General features: G+C 33.3%; 1 protein-coding gene across 1 annotated transcript; it reads right to left on the minus strand.

Annotated features, from left to right (window-relative positions):
* Positions 1–383: 383 nt before the first annotated feature.
* On the minus strand, positions 384–3,505 carry LOC130902883 (uncharacterized). Its single transcript, XM_057815163.1, has 3 exons — positions 2,505–3,505; positions 1,907–2,402; positions 384–833 (listed from the first exon to the last, which is right to left on the minus strand). Exons 1-3 carry the CDS (start codon positions 3,503–3,505, stop codon positions 384–386), a joined length of 1,947 nt encoding a protein of 648 aa, XP_057671146.1.
* Between the last annotated feature and the right edge of the window lie 11,915 nt (positions 3,506–15,420).

Below are 15,420 nucleotides of genomic sequence, written 5' to 3' on the forward strand. Positions count from 1 at the left end.
GGATATCTTGATTGAAAATGTTTTAAAGTGGACTGTATACAATGTGAGAAGCACAATAAAACGATTTGTTTCGATTTTCACTTTATTGTACAAATGCTTTGTGTGCCTGAACAAAAAACGCTGTTGGCCTCGTGGCTCCTTGATGATTGATGTCTGTCTTCTTCTGCGCAAGCCCGGTTACTCTAGGTAGGCGCATGTGCCAAGTTCAGTAGCGCACTCAACATAATTTAAATATATACATTAAATGGTTAAACATACCGGCCTCCTTGAAAGGCTCGACTTTCAAACGACAAATAATATAAAAAATTATGAAATTTATATGTGTTTTCAAACAACTTAAAAGTAAAATGTCAAAATAAATGTCAATCACTAAGAAACACTTTTTAAACGTCTATGGGTAGGACGCAAATTTCTGACACCGCCCTCCTCGGGATTCCATTCTTCGCACGGAGGGTAACTACTCTAGTGATGCCATCGCTGCCTGGATGCAGCTTAACAATGCGAGCTAAAGCCCAATACAATGGCGGCGAATTCTTATCCTTCAATAAGGCGAGAGCTCCTATATTGAGAAGTTCTTTACTTGCAGTTTTCCACTTTACACGTTGCTGCAAAGTTGAGACGTATTCGGAAGACCAACGTCGCCAATAATGATGATACATTTGCTGCAGTGCATGATACGTTGATAGCCTGTTAACTGGTATTTGCTGAACGTTTGATTGAGGTATGGCCTTCAACACGTCGCCAATTAAAAAGTGACTGGGAGTTAAAGGACAAAGGTCGTTGGGATCATCGGTTAATGGGATTAGAGGTCTAGAATTAAGAGTGGCCTCCACCTGAATGTATAGGGTGGTAAAATCTTCCAAAGACAAGCAGTTTAGATCTATCACTCTTTTTAGATGATATTTGGCCGATTTCACAGCCGATTCCCACAAACCACCCATATGTTCGCAGGGTTAAAATGCCACCGAATTCCTTGTGTGTCACAAAATGTAGAAAATGAATTGTCTTGTTCTAATGTTTTTAGGAACGATCGCAAATCATTGTTTGCTCCAACGAAACATCCCCCATTGTCAGAATATATATCACTGCATAGACCGCGCCGTGAAACAAATCTTTTGAGGACGTTTAGAAACGAATTTGCAGTTAAATCAGTTGCTACCTCTAAATGCACAGCCTTGGTAGTCATGCAAATAAAAATACACAAATATGCCTTTATAAATTTTCTATTTCTGTGCTTAACTTCCTTGACCGAAAATGGCCCCGCGTAATCGATGCCACTGCTTAAAAACGGTCTAGCTTGTGCGAAGCGTACGCTAGGAAAGTTTCCCATTTTTTCATTGTAAGAGCGAGGCTTTACTCGAAAGCAAGTTATACATTGATGTAAAATCTTTTTGACAATTTGTTTACCCCGCAATGGCCAAAAGTTGTTTCTGAAAGAGGCCAAAGTTGCTTGAGCACCAGCGTGTAATAATAATGTATGCTCTCTTTCGATTAGAAGGCGCGTGACGTGACCATTATGAGGTATGACGTAAGGGAATTTTTTGTCAAATGAAAAGTTTGAATTGACAATTCTCCCCCCTACCCGCAATAAATGATCGCTATCTAAAAATGGGTTTAAAGTTAACAATTTTGAATGAGCGTTTAGCGGTTTATTTTTAATTAAACATTTTATTTCTTCCGCAAAATGCACTGATTGCGTTGCCCTTATAATACTTTGTTTTGCCAGTTTTAATTCGTGCACTGTGAGTTTTGTACCGTATATTCTATCATGTTTTGCACGTAATGTGTTACCTTTAAATCGTAAAATCCACGCTATGACTCTGTTTAATTTGTCGAAATTAGAATATCTCTCGAATATCGTACTATCAGCTATAATTACATTTTGTGTTAACGCGGAATTTTTTACCTCTGGTAATTCAATGAGTGGTAAAAAATTATTATTCGTGACCGGTCGATTAGGATTGCTTAGAAAGAATGGCCCGTTCCACCACATGTCGCATTCGAGCAGCTGACTGGGTAGTGATCCTCTCGAGATGATGTCAGCCGCGTTATGTTCGGATTTTACATGTTGCCAATTTTCGATTTTGGATTTTCCTTGTATGTCCGCTACGCGGTTTGCTACAAATGTTTTTAAAAGTGCGGGTTCCGTATTTAACCACGATAAAACGATGGTTGAATCAGTATAATAAAAAATGTTAGATATACGACAAGTAAAAGCCTCCATGAGCTTAGCTGTCAGATTCGTTGCTAATAAAGCTGCGTTTAGCTCCAAGCGTGGCAACGTGACAACCTTTAAAGGTGCTACTCTTGATTTAGCACAAATTAAACGTACAGAGCATTGTCCGGAGTTATCTACAGTTCGTAGGTATGAACACGCACCATACGCGATAGTAGATGCATCGCTGAAAGTGTGAATTTCAATAATATTGGCTTTGGGAACTGTTATTTGTCAAGGAATTTTAATTGTAGCCAAAATAGGTAATTCCTTTTGTAAATGAATAAACTCTGAAATTATTGGTGAAGGAGCAATTTGATCCCAATCTACTTTGTGCTGCCAAAGTTTTTGCATGATAACTTTGGCTTTAACAATTACTGGACCGACCAAGCCCAATGGATCGAATAACTGAGCAATTACGGAGAGTATTTCGCGTTTTGTGAAATTGTTATTTTCAATTTGTATTGAATCTGTGCTGAAATGTAGCGTGTCTGATTGAGAGTTCCAGACAAGCCCTAAATTTTTTGATTGGTCATCGGTTGATAGATAATGATCTGGTAGATCTGAAATGTTGTTAATATCGTTGAAAATGTTTGGTTTGTTAGTTTTCCACTTCCGAAGAGGAAAGGATCCACTTTCTAAAATGTTGGTGATGTTTTGCCTCAAAATTTGTGCATTTTCAATGGTGTCTGTACAAGTGATGAGGTCATCAACATAAAAATCGCGAGTTATTACTTGTGATGCTACTGGGTACTTTTTACTGTTTTCTAAAGCGAGTTGGTGCAAGCATCGTATAGCAATGAATGAAGCTGGAGCTGTGCCGTATGTTACGGTGTTTAATGTGTAGACTTCTAGAGGCAGGTTTGGATCCGAACGCCACATAATTCGCTGTAAATCACGTTGCTCTTCTACAATTTCCACCTGCCGGTACATCTTCTCTATGTCCGCTACCATTGCTACATTGTGTTGTCTAAAACGAATGATTATAGCAAAAAGATCTTCCTGTATTGTAGGACCCACCATTAGCGTATCATTCAACGAAATACCGTTTCCTGTTTTGGCGGATGCATCGAACACCACTCGTAGTTTAGTGGTTGCACTATCCTTCACGACACCATGATGTGGTAGGTAAAAAACTCCCTTTCCATCCACTTCCGTTGCCCACGTCGGCACCTTGGTCATGTGCCCGAGTTTTTCATATTCCCTCATGAACTCCGAATATTGTTGACGTATGACTGTATCATTGATCAGTTTACTTTCTAATTTGTGAAACCTTTTAATCGCATTCATCTTCGAATTCCCCAAATCGCCTACACCTTCGGGAACTGGCAACGTCGCACGAAATCTGCGAGTTTCGGTCCGCTGAATTGTTTTTAGGAAATGTTCTTCGCATTGTTTTTCTTCAATCGTCCGTTTGGTTTTGTTATCGTCTTGGTATTCCTCGATTTTCCAAAATTTCTCAATTGCGTTTTCAAGCGTAGTTGTGATTAAAATACATGATATGGTATTACTACTGTTATTTTGAATTGAATAATTTTGATATATGGGTCCCGATATGACCCATCCAAATAATGTTTTCTGAAGTATCGGTTTACCGTCGCCGAGCTTAAATTGCCCATCCGCTAAAATATCCCAAAAAACACCTGCGCCTAAGAGAATATCCAGTTTGGCGGATTTATCGAATTCAGGATCCGCAAGAGTAATGTGTTTCGTTTCGGTATATTTAAATGTTGACAATCGATTTTGAAGTTTGGAATATTACCCGCTATTTGGTTTATAACTAAAAATGTAGCATTTTGTTGAAAAGAATTGTTTTCTCTTGAAATTATATCAATATTTAATTGCTCTGTGATATTAGTAGTAACCTGATTAACACCGATCACTGGTAAGTTTATTTTGGTAGTACCGATATTTAATTTTCGCGCAAGGTCAGAGGTTATTAGATTTGATTGAGAACCCGAGTCTAACAATGCACGTGCTTTGATTAAATTGCCTGATTTGTCTTTGAGGAATACAGCCGCTGTGCTAAGACCCAGCTAGCAAGGGCACGTCATAATGACGTCAACATTTGGTGATCACTGGTCGAAAACACTGAGACCACCAAAAATCGACGTGATAATAACGTCAAATAATTGACGTGTATAACACGACATCTTGTCACGTCATAATGACGAGACTATCTAGTGATAACTCATCTGAAAAAATCAGATATATTTCATTTGTTTTATTTTGTGACTAATGTAATTATTTTGTGAGGCTATTTTCGATAATAAACAACCATGACACTGAAAATTCCAGCATTTTTTTATTTATTAAGTCCAAAAAAATTGAGATCTTTTTATATGGTATTTAAACAAAACCTATAATATTATCTAATATCTATAAATAATTTTTTTTAAGAAACTTCCTATAAAAATTTATAATTGGCGGGATCTACTAAGGTAACGCGTATGCGCTTGAGCCGCTGGCCAACATGATGATGACAACCCGCCATCCACAACGAACGACCATTTTATATTAATCATAAACCGGCTTGGTTATTATGATTATATATTTTATTATGAATATATATTTTATTTAATAATAGTTAGATGATCTGCGGTGCTGCTATTAGTGTTTTTAGTTTTTCTGTTGTTCCATTGTGGTAAGTATAATAATTATTATATTTTTTGATTTGAATATATCTGGTTAAAGGTTATGGCATGTATGGTCGAAAATAATAATTCAATTTCTCAATTCTTAATTTTATTCAGTTATAATTTTCATGTTTCAAGCGAAACATTTATGATTGGGAAATAGCCAATTAGAGGTATTGACTGAATAAATTGCCTCCAAAATTTTAGCGCTCAAATAGATGAAGAAACTCAATAAACCATATGTCTTAACTTCATACATTGACTTAAATGGCTATATTTGTAGTGCTATGATTTACCTTGTTTGTCTCAAATAGAAGTAGATTTTATGCATTTTTATTAACTTGGTATTTAGCAGTGGTATGAGTTTTGACCTTTATTTTGTAGTTTTATAGTAACAATGGCATTTGTGAGTGTAGAATTTTCCGAAAATGGTTTAATAGGTTTGGTTCATTCTTCCTGGTTCACCCCTTTGAAGCAGAATGTTTTGTGGCCACCATACAGAACGAGTGCTGCTTTCAATAGGGCTCTCACACTATGTGAAGAACCAAATGAACATAATTGGAAGTTGTCTGGAGTAAAAAGAATATTTTTTGAATGTGGTGCGTGATTTAGTTTTGTTTCATTAAGTTTATATTTTCAAAAGAATTTTAAAGAGTTGTGGTGTGGTTCTGGGTATTTGTTATACATATTTGTTTTTTAATTTTTCAGATGATCTCAACAAGGCACAAAAAAAACTGAAGAAATGCGAATATAATTCGGACAACCTTACTTCAGATTGTGAGGGAGAGCGAACTAGGAGAAAATTCGTTAGTAGAAGGATTTTGAGTGACAGTGAAAGTGAAGGAGAAACAGTATCAAATCTGATAAGGCCTCCATCTTTCCAAAAATATATTTCTGTGAGTGGCTCTGGTAAGTACACTTTTCTATAAATATGTTTCTATTTAAAATAGCTTTAATCGAAATAATGTCTAACTTATTTTTTTTATTTACAAATAATTTTTTAAGAGGATGAAATATTTTTATAGATATTAATAGGTATGAGATCAAACTGGGCTCTACGCAGTTAGCGTAGATACTAAGCGTACAATCTGACACTGAAAATAAATAATAAAAAATTAGAATTCTTCTTTTGTTTTAGGTAAGTCAGCTTCTAGGCCGATTGTGAAACCAAATTCACAAATATCTCCACCAACTTCCACTAGACAAAGTACAGAATTGCTTTCTCAAACACCTGGGGGATCACATTCGCAATCAATTCAAACAACTTCCAATATACAGTCTGAAGAGAATACAGATAGAATTCATCCAAAAAGTAGGTTCTTTTATTTGTTTAATACTGTGAATAATTTTATATATATATATATATAATAGATTTAGAGAAAATTTTTCTGGAATTGAAAAAGTTGAGAGAAGAGGTCAAGGAAGTAAAGACTCTTTTAAAAAACTCTCGAAGTTCAGTAGTTGCTAGTCTACCCAATGACATACCCGTGCAGTTTCCAATAAACGATCAAAGGAGGTTTGAAAATTTGGAACAATATTTGAAATCCGAAGAAAAATTTAATGATTTGGTAAGTACTTTTTACATAGAATTTCATAAAAAGTGAATTAAGAATTAGACATCTCCCATTGATTTAAGTGTAATTGTAATCTAAATATTTATTGTACTTACTCTAAAATAGAATTTTGTGATAGTTTTATTATGGAGGTCTATTATAGTAGTTTTATTTTTTGCTTTAGGCATCCTACCTTTCCTCAATTGGAGTAAATGGCACCACAGCTCATGTTAATAGAATCATGAGACTACTCTTGACCAACGGTTTGGCCAAATTGTATAATTTTGCTGGGCAGAGAAACAATAAAGTGCCATTTTCCAACACTTTAGTGAAATCTGTCATCATTCGTAAGTACTATTCGTTGTTTTTGTGTGGTACTGCCTAAATTCGTCCTTCATAAAGCATAATAGAATAATACTATTTTTTTATTTCTGCGACAGGGATAATTCTCATTAAATAACCACTCATTTATTTCGTTACAGGTGCCATACAAATCAAAACTCCCTTGACCTCTCAAGCAGATGTGGAAAATGCTATCAAAATATGGCTAAAACATGCCAAACAACGTGAGCAAAAAAGAAATGCTGGTGCTCTGGTTTGATTGTATTATCAACTACTTTTTATGAATTATTAGCATATATTTTTATTTTTAAAAATGTCAAAACGTAAGTTGAAAGAATTGGTTGGTTCAAGACAAAAGTGTAGAAGGGCTTTACAAGCGACCAAACAAGAATGTCAATATAAGTCAAGAACCTCTGTTAACCCTGGACGGGGTGCAGAAAATGTTGATGAAACAAATGACTGCTTTTTCTTCAATGACACTATTAGCAGCAACACTAGTAGTACTAGTACTAGTACATCATCTGTTAAAGTTGATAAATCAATCAGTTCTGATAACAATGATTCATTATGTACAGAAACTTCTATTGCTAATGATTTGGCTGAATGGGCTATAAAACATAAAATTTCACTTTCTGCTTTGACACACCTACTTCATTTGCTTCATCCTTACCACCCTGAACTTCCTTTAGACAGTCGTACCTTGTTATCAACCCCAAAATTTACACCAATTGTTGATATAGAATCTGGTCAGTTCTGTTATTTTGGATTGAGGAGTGCTCTTTCTAAGCTTATTTCAAATGATACTTGTGTAGACAATACAAATTAGTTTTAATGTTGATGGCATTCCACTCTTCAAAAGTTCAAAAATGCAGTTTTGGCCTATTTTGGGATTAATAAAAAATATTTCTGGTAGTAGACCTTTTGCAATTTCCATTTTTTGTGGAAAAAATAAACCACATCCTTTAAATACATTTCTTCATCTATTCATAGTAGAATTGAAAGATTTATTGCAAAATGGTTTTGTTATTTGTAACAAACACTTCACATTAGAGGTACATAGTTTTGTGTGTGATGCACCTGCAAGGGCCTATCTAAAAGGCACTAAATTCCACTCAGGATATTCCTCTTGTGATAGATGCACAATTCACGGAGAATATTATAAACACAAGGTAGTTTTCAATGGTTTAAATGGTCAGAAACGCACGAATGAATCTTTTCGCTTACAATTGGATGATGAGCATCATATCTCGCAGACTAGTTTTCATGAATTACCAATTGATCTAATTAGTAGTTTTCCGATTGACTACATGCACAACATTTGCTTAGGAGTAGTTAGAAAGCTACTAAATACTTGGATTGCAGGATCCTTGAAGGTTAGATTACAACATCAGAGAGTTAAAATGATTTCAGAACGATTGCTCAACCTTAAAAATATGATACCAGTAGAATTCAATCGAAAACCCCGTTCGCTTAATGAACTAAATTATTGGAAAGCTACTGAATATAGAATGTTTTTAGTGTACTTAGGTCCTTCGGTTCTTAAAGATATTGTGGATTTAGCTATATATGAAAACTTTCTTGCTCTTCATTTTTCTGTTTCAATATTGTTATCACAGAGCCATATTGAAAAATTTAAAATCCCTTTTGTGAGAAATATCATAAATGTATTTATCAAACATTCAAAATCTTTGTATGGTTTGGAGTTCATGGTTTATAATGTACACTTAATGTCACATCTTTGTGATGATGTAGATTTATTAGGCAAATTGGACAATTTTTCGACTTTTCCGTTGGAAAATTATTTGGGAGAGATAAAATCATTAATAAAATCTCCAACCAATCCCCTACAACAAGTTCATTGACGACTTGTTGAAAAGGATTTTTTAATTTCACAGCCAGTATCTAATATTACGTATAAATTGGAAAGTAAACATACATTGGGACCACTTATTTTTGACGAAAATTTGAAATGGAATCAACAGTTTCATAAATTGAGATTACCAGGCATAACATTATCAGCATGTAATCATTCTAAGGCGGATAGTTATGTTTTAATTGGGAATAAAATAGTTGAAATTCATAATATAGTAAAATCTGCTGACAGTCAAATATATCTTATTGGCAAAGAGTTTCTCGGCTATTCAGACTTATATACATATCCATATCCTTCCAGCAATTTAAATATTTTCATAGTTGAAAATCTCACAGATCTCAAAATATGGCCTGTTGGGAAAATAACTGCCAAATGTATTGTTCTTGAATTAAGGGGTTCTCTAATGGCGATGCCTATTATTCATAGCCAATTTTAGGTTCTTTTTTCCAATTTTTCATGCAAATAGAGCAGTAATTTGTTTCACAGGACGTTTTGACATTTTAAAATATTACTTTCATAATAAATAAACCATATACTATTCAGTATTTCTAATTTGAACAGATATTACAATACATTGTTAATTTGTGTTATGAAAACTGGAATTTTAAGTTTCTTTTGCAGTTATATCATGTTTTTCATGCTATTGATAAATAAATTTTATCAAAATAATATTTTGGTTTATTTTTATAGGTGTGCTCCCTTTCCTATGTACATGTAAAGTCTTTTTCTTTATTAAAACAAATTGAAGCCTATTAAACATTTTTTAAACTGGGACAAATTGACGTAGTAGTAGACGCCATAATCACGTCATACAACAATTAAAAATCACGTCTTATGTGACGTGTAAATCATGTGATATAAATGACGTCATTGGTCCGAGACATTAGGAGGTCATTTTCACGTTATATTCACGTCATTGAACTGGTCATTACTAGTCATCTCATGACCAGATTCCGACGTCATTTTCACGTGACCTTGCTACCTGGGGAAGAACATTTTGTTTTTTATTATTTAGATGATGTGTGATTGATGAGAGTTGGGTAGTTTCTTGAGGTGCGTCTGTGTTTTGTTTATTTTCAATTGCCAAATGTGTGTTTGTGGCTAATGAAGGATTGCTGTGATTTTGTGTTTGAATGTAGTCTCGATGAATTAGTGTGTTATGTTTCTTTTGACAAACCTTGCAGGTTCTACGAGTGCAAGAATCTGACCTATGATCACCTCTGAGACAATTAAAGCATAATTTTAGTTTAATTACCTCGTTTTGTCGCGTTGAACTTGGTAACTTAAGGAATTTTTTACATGAATAAATGTAATGATCTTGATCTTTGCAATAAGCGCATTGCGCCTGCGTGACGGCACATGTGATTGTTTGACCTTCACCTCGTGAGGGATATTTAGAATTAATTTTGTTTGTTTGTATACTGTTATTTGCATTTTTGGGCGTGTGATTATAATAGTTAGATTTTAACATGGTTTGCTGATTATCAGTTTTTTCTTTGCTTTCTAAATATTCACAACGATTTACTAAAAAGTCGAGAAATTCTGACAATGGTGGAGGTTCTCTTTTATTTTGTAAATGTAAATGTTCATGCCAACGTTCCCTAGTACGTGCGTCTAGTTTAATTTTTAATAGTTGAATTAATAGGCGATCCCACGAATCAGTTGGTTCACCTAGAGCTTTGAGTGAAGGAATTAGTTGTTTGAATGTGTCAGTTAAATTTCTTAAAAAATGAGCTGATTCCTTAGTAATTACTGGCATGTTAAATAATTCTTCTACATGTTTGTCTATAATAATTTTTTTGTTTTCAAATCGTTCTCGCAATATACGTAAAGCTACTAAATAATTCTCATCTGTCAACTCAAGTTGCTGAATTAATTTTTCTGCCTCACCCTTAAGTCGGCCCTGTAAATAATACAACTTTTCTACTTGAGATAACTGCTGATTCTGGTCAACTAATGCCTGAAATCTTTGAATGAAAAATACCCATTTTTTTTATCGCCATCAAAGATAGGTAAGTCAATTGGTGGCAGTGTAATTTTTGAATTTACAGTAACACTATTGTTGAACAAATTATTTTGTCTAGCTACATTATGACTAGCTGTTATTCTGGCTTGTATGTTGCTGTGAAACTTTACAATTTTATTTTTAGCGCCGGCTTGTGCTTTGAAGAAGCTGTTTTCGAATGTTTCACGATATTCTGAATTAGTTGTACACTTTTCTAGCGATTCTATTCGTGACTGAACTTGTTCGAAATGGTTGAAAATACTCGATACGTGGTCTAGACGTGATTCTAATTCTAATAAATCGGATTCGTTGGCTCATTTAATGAAATTTATAAACCTATTCAGCTTTTCGATAACTACATCGCGTTGCTCTTTTAACTCTAGCAAAATATCGGTTTTGTCCGATTTCGATTGATCTACTTTTGACACATTTACTTCATTTTCTCCTGCTAACATTGTGATGTTTTGTGAGAACCGACTAAATGAAATGAACTAGTTTGCAGTAAAATACTTATAGAGATTCAGAATGAAATAATATCGATTTTAATGATTTGAAATCCCTATGCATGCAGATGATAAAATGGAACAAACTTACTGTTTGGAAGAATAAATGATTTGCACTACACTTTTCAGCCTGTGATTGTCTGATTGTTGTAAGTACTGTCTTGAATTGTTGAATCAGCGTGAACTGTTGCCGCTGCTTTTACACTAAATTCGCTCGAAGAGACCAAAATGGTTGGATATCTTGATTGAAAATGTTTTAAAGAGGACTGTATACAATAAAACGATTTGTTTTGATTTTCACTTTATTGTACAAATGCTTTGTGTGCCTGAACAAAAAACACTGTTGGCCTCGTGGCTCCTTGATGATTGATGTCTGTCTTCTTCTGCGCAAGCCCGGTTACTCTAGGTAGGCGCATGTGCCAAGTTCAGTAGCGCACTCAACATAATTTAAATATATACATTAAATGGTTAAACAGGTCTTATTATACGCGATAAATCATAATCAAAATATTATTAATTTCATGAAAAAAGAGGCAGATGAAGGAGTTACTATTCCTTTAAAAAATTACAGGTATGTAGCGAGATTTAATTCGAGAAGTAGGTTGAAGAAATGCAGAATTTACACATTTTTATATAGGCACCTACTTATTGAAAAATGTTTTTAAAGAATTTAAATTTTAAAAATCTGTCCCCACTTTCATGAATAAATTCAAGGCATTTTTTTGTAAATTAGTTTTTCCTTGTCCTTGCAAAATGAAGTAACCCTTGCTTCGGATAATTCATCAGTATTCATGTTTATTTCCTGTTTTTATTTTTTATTGGAACCTCAATATCAGTGACATTATTAGAACATTTTTCTTATTGGTTATAAGAGAGTCCTCACTCTTGGAAGCACTAAAAGTTTCAGATGAGTATAATAATTCAATTTAGGAAAATATAGATGGAGCGGATCTTTCAGACTGATGTAAAATACAGAATATGGAATAAATATGCATATTGATGAGTATGATCTACAGAATCTAAATGCTTTTAAGAGGTTGACAATATCTAATATTAATGAATGAATCATCTCTTCCCAAATAGTAATTACAAAGCCAGATCGATATGTCCATCAATTTTTGAATTTCCCGCCTGCCAACTGTAACGGCAACACTGCACATGTTAATATGCAGTGTTGTTTTATTACTATATCTATATACCAAAAAATTGCTAACAATAATTTATTCAAACTGCTTAAGTTATTTAAACAACTTTTTTTATAAACATTGAATATATTGATTAAAACTGAATTAACTTTATTTATTTTTATAAAAAAATTCATGTACGTCTTATATGAAAGAATAGTCTACATACCTTCAATGTCAAACACATATGTAAACATTTTTCTTCACAACAATTAAAAAACACAATTAAGATTTTTACTTCATGAAAAGGTTTGTGATAACCTTTTCAGAATGTAAATGAATGATTCTGTTAATGTAAAACGGTCGATTAAACTTAGATTCTGGTCCACATTTCTTAGAAGCACATTTTAAGCATTCTCCAAAGCAACCATGGCATCTTAAATTCAAGCAGTCACAAAAATCCATTTCTAATTTATTTTCATAAAATGATGACGGCATTGTCGCGTCAAACGGGATTGATGTTCTTCGTGGAAGAATATAGATTTTTCTGCAATTTGTTCACTAGTGTCTCTGGATGGCGATAGACTTGCCGAACCATATCGAAATGGTTTTTTTTATTTATTTTAATCGGTGTCTTAGACTAATTCGATGTCGGTAAAATTGCGGTATCAAGTCGCCATGATCTTTCTCTATTTTTATCAGTTTGAGGATAATTTTGACTGGATGCTGTAGGTCTGACGGATTTAAATCGGATTAATCTTTTTCTTGAAAGCATCTTGTGAGATTTTTCAGTTTGTGGTTTAGTTGTAAGTGGATATAGAATTAGAGGACTAAAGTTTTCATGTAGTGCTCTGACTCCACTGGATATTAGCGGTATTGAGGAATTATACCGAGACATCTTATGTATCTGTATTCGTTTGCGATAAAATGGCTGCCTTTGTTTGAGTGTTTAGATATTTTTCCAGTGACATATTAGTCTTATTTTTTTTTCATTCCATAGGGGAGTGTCAGTGGAGTAACGTAAACTTATTTGTTGATAAATCGATAACGTTTTACAATATAAAATTGTAGATTTCGTACGAATGTAGAGCAAAGACAAAAGTAGCTAGATGCATTGAAAATACAGCAAAAAGATTTACCAGAAGAAGTTTATATTTGTGGATCTCATTTCAAAGCAGACAATTTACATCAGTCTGAAAGATCCGCTTCATCCAAATTTTTAGAAATTTAATTATTTCACTCACCTGAAACTTTAAGTGCTTCTAAAAGTATTGATAAATTTGCCACTCAGAAAGCCAGAAAGATTATTTTATAATTAGGTAATTATAATGATTAGGTACCTAGTCTCTAAACTGTAGAACAACTGATTGATATACTTTTCGTTGAGTATTGAGTTGGTACATTTTTATGCAAAGGTGATAATATTGTTTGTTTTTAATTTGATGAAGTATTTTGTTGGTATTATATAAGCTGGCCAAAAAAATAAAGTTTTCAAATTTTATTTGCATTTTTACTCGTGAATCACTTCTTCACAACGATGTGACGTAGGAATACGATGAAAATATGTAACTATCTAATCTATTTTTTCCATAAAACTGAAAAACGACAAAACTACAGATTAACTATCAAGTTAAAGGTATTTGACCTTGAACAGAAAAAGAATATACAATTTTTGAGTATCCTATTCTGTAGAGTTTTGTAAGTAACTAATTTAACCATATGACTGGAATAGGGAAATATAAAAAGCTTTTCTAAAAATTAAAACTAAGACTAATACGTCACTTGAACAATATCTAAACACTCAAAAATATTTCACTCCAACAAATCTATTCAAAATGCTTTCTCAGTTTTTAGTGAACAAAGGCAGCCATTTTATCGCAAACGAATACAGATACATAGCGATGTTGCCTAGCTTATATATTTTCATAAACTTTTTCATCAAAATTATTTTCTTGGTCTTGAAAATATTTTTATTTAGGAAAATAACGATAAACCTCGAAGGAAAAAATCATGTCTAGTTAAGATGTATCAGTATAATTCCGCAATACCGTCAATATCCAGTGTCAGTCAGAGCACTGAATGAAAACGTTAGCCCTCCAAAAAAGAAGAAAGTAAGATTTGATCTCGAAAATATATCTATATTCACTTACAATAAAACCACAAACTGAAAAATCTTACAAGACGCTTTTAAGAAAAAGATTAATCTTATGAAAATAAATTAGAAATAGATTTTTGTGACTACTTGAATTTAAGATGCCATGGTTGCTTTGGAGAATGATTAAAATGTGCTTCTAAGAAATGTGGACCAGAATGTAAGTTTAACCGATCGTTTTACATTCACAGAATCATTTATTTACATTCTGAAAAGGTTATCACAAACTCTTTGGTGAAGTAAAAATCTTAATTGTGTTTTCTAATTGTTTTGAAGAAAAATGTTTATATATGTGTTTGAAATTGAAGGGATTTAGATTATTCTTTCATATAAGATATTAATGAATCTTTTTATAAAAATTTCAAATCTTGTTGAGCTCCCATACTATTTATACGTTTACCTCCGTGCCCTTGCTGTTCTTCACGCGAGTTTTTTTTTACATATAGTTATTCAGATTTAATCAATATATTTAATATTAATAAAAAAAAGTTGTTTAAATAACTTAAGCAGTTTGAATAAATTATTGTTAGCAATTTTTTGGTGTATAGATATAGTAATCAAACAACACCGCATATTGATATGTGCAGTGTTGCTGTTTCAGTTGGCAGGCGGGAAATTCAAAAAGTGGACTTATCGATCTGGCTTTGTAAATACTATTTGGGAAATGGTGATTCATTCATTAGTATTAGATATTGCCAACCTCTTAAAAGCATTTAGATTGTGTAAATCATACTCATCGACATGCATATTTATTGCATATTTTGTACTTTACAACGATGTCTGAAAGAGCCGCTTCATCTAAATTTTCCTAAATTGAATTATTACACTCATTTGAAACTTTAAGTGCTTCTAAGAATAAACTAACTCTAGTAACCAACAAGAAGAATGTTCTAACGTTGTCACTGGTATTGAAGTTCCAATAAAAAAGAAACAGGAAACAAACATGAATACTGATGAATTACCCGAAGCAAGGGGCCTTGGGTACTTCATTTTGCAAGGACTTTGTGGTAGCGAAAA

This window comes from Diorhabda carinulata, chromosome Y, assembly GCF_026250575.1.
Source record: "Diorhabda carinulata isolate Delta chromosome Y, icDioCari1.1, whole genome shotgun sequence".
In the NCBI taxonomy this organism is placed as follows: domain Eukaryota; kingdom Metazoa; phylum Arthropoda; class Insecta; order Coleoptera; family Chrysomelidae; genus Diorhabda; species Diorhabda carinulata.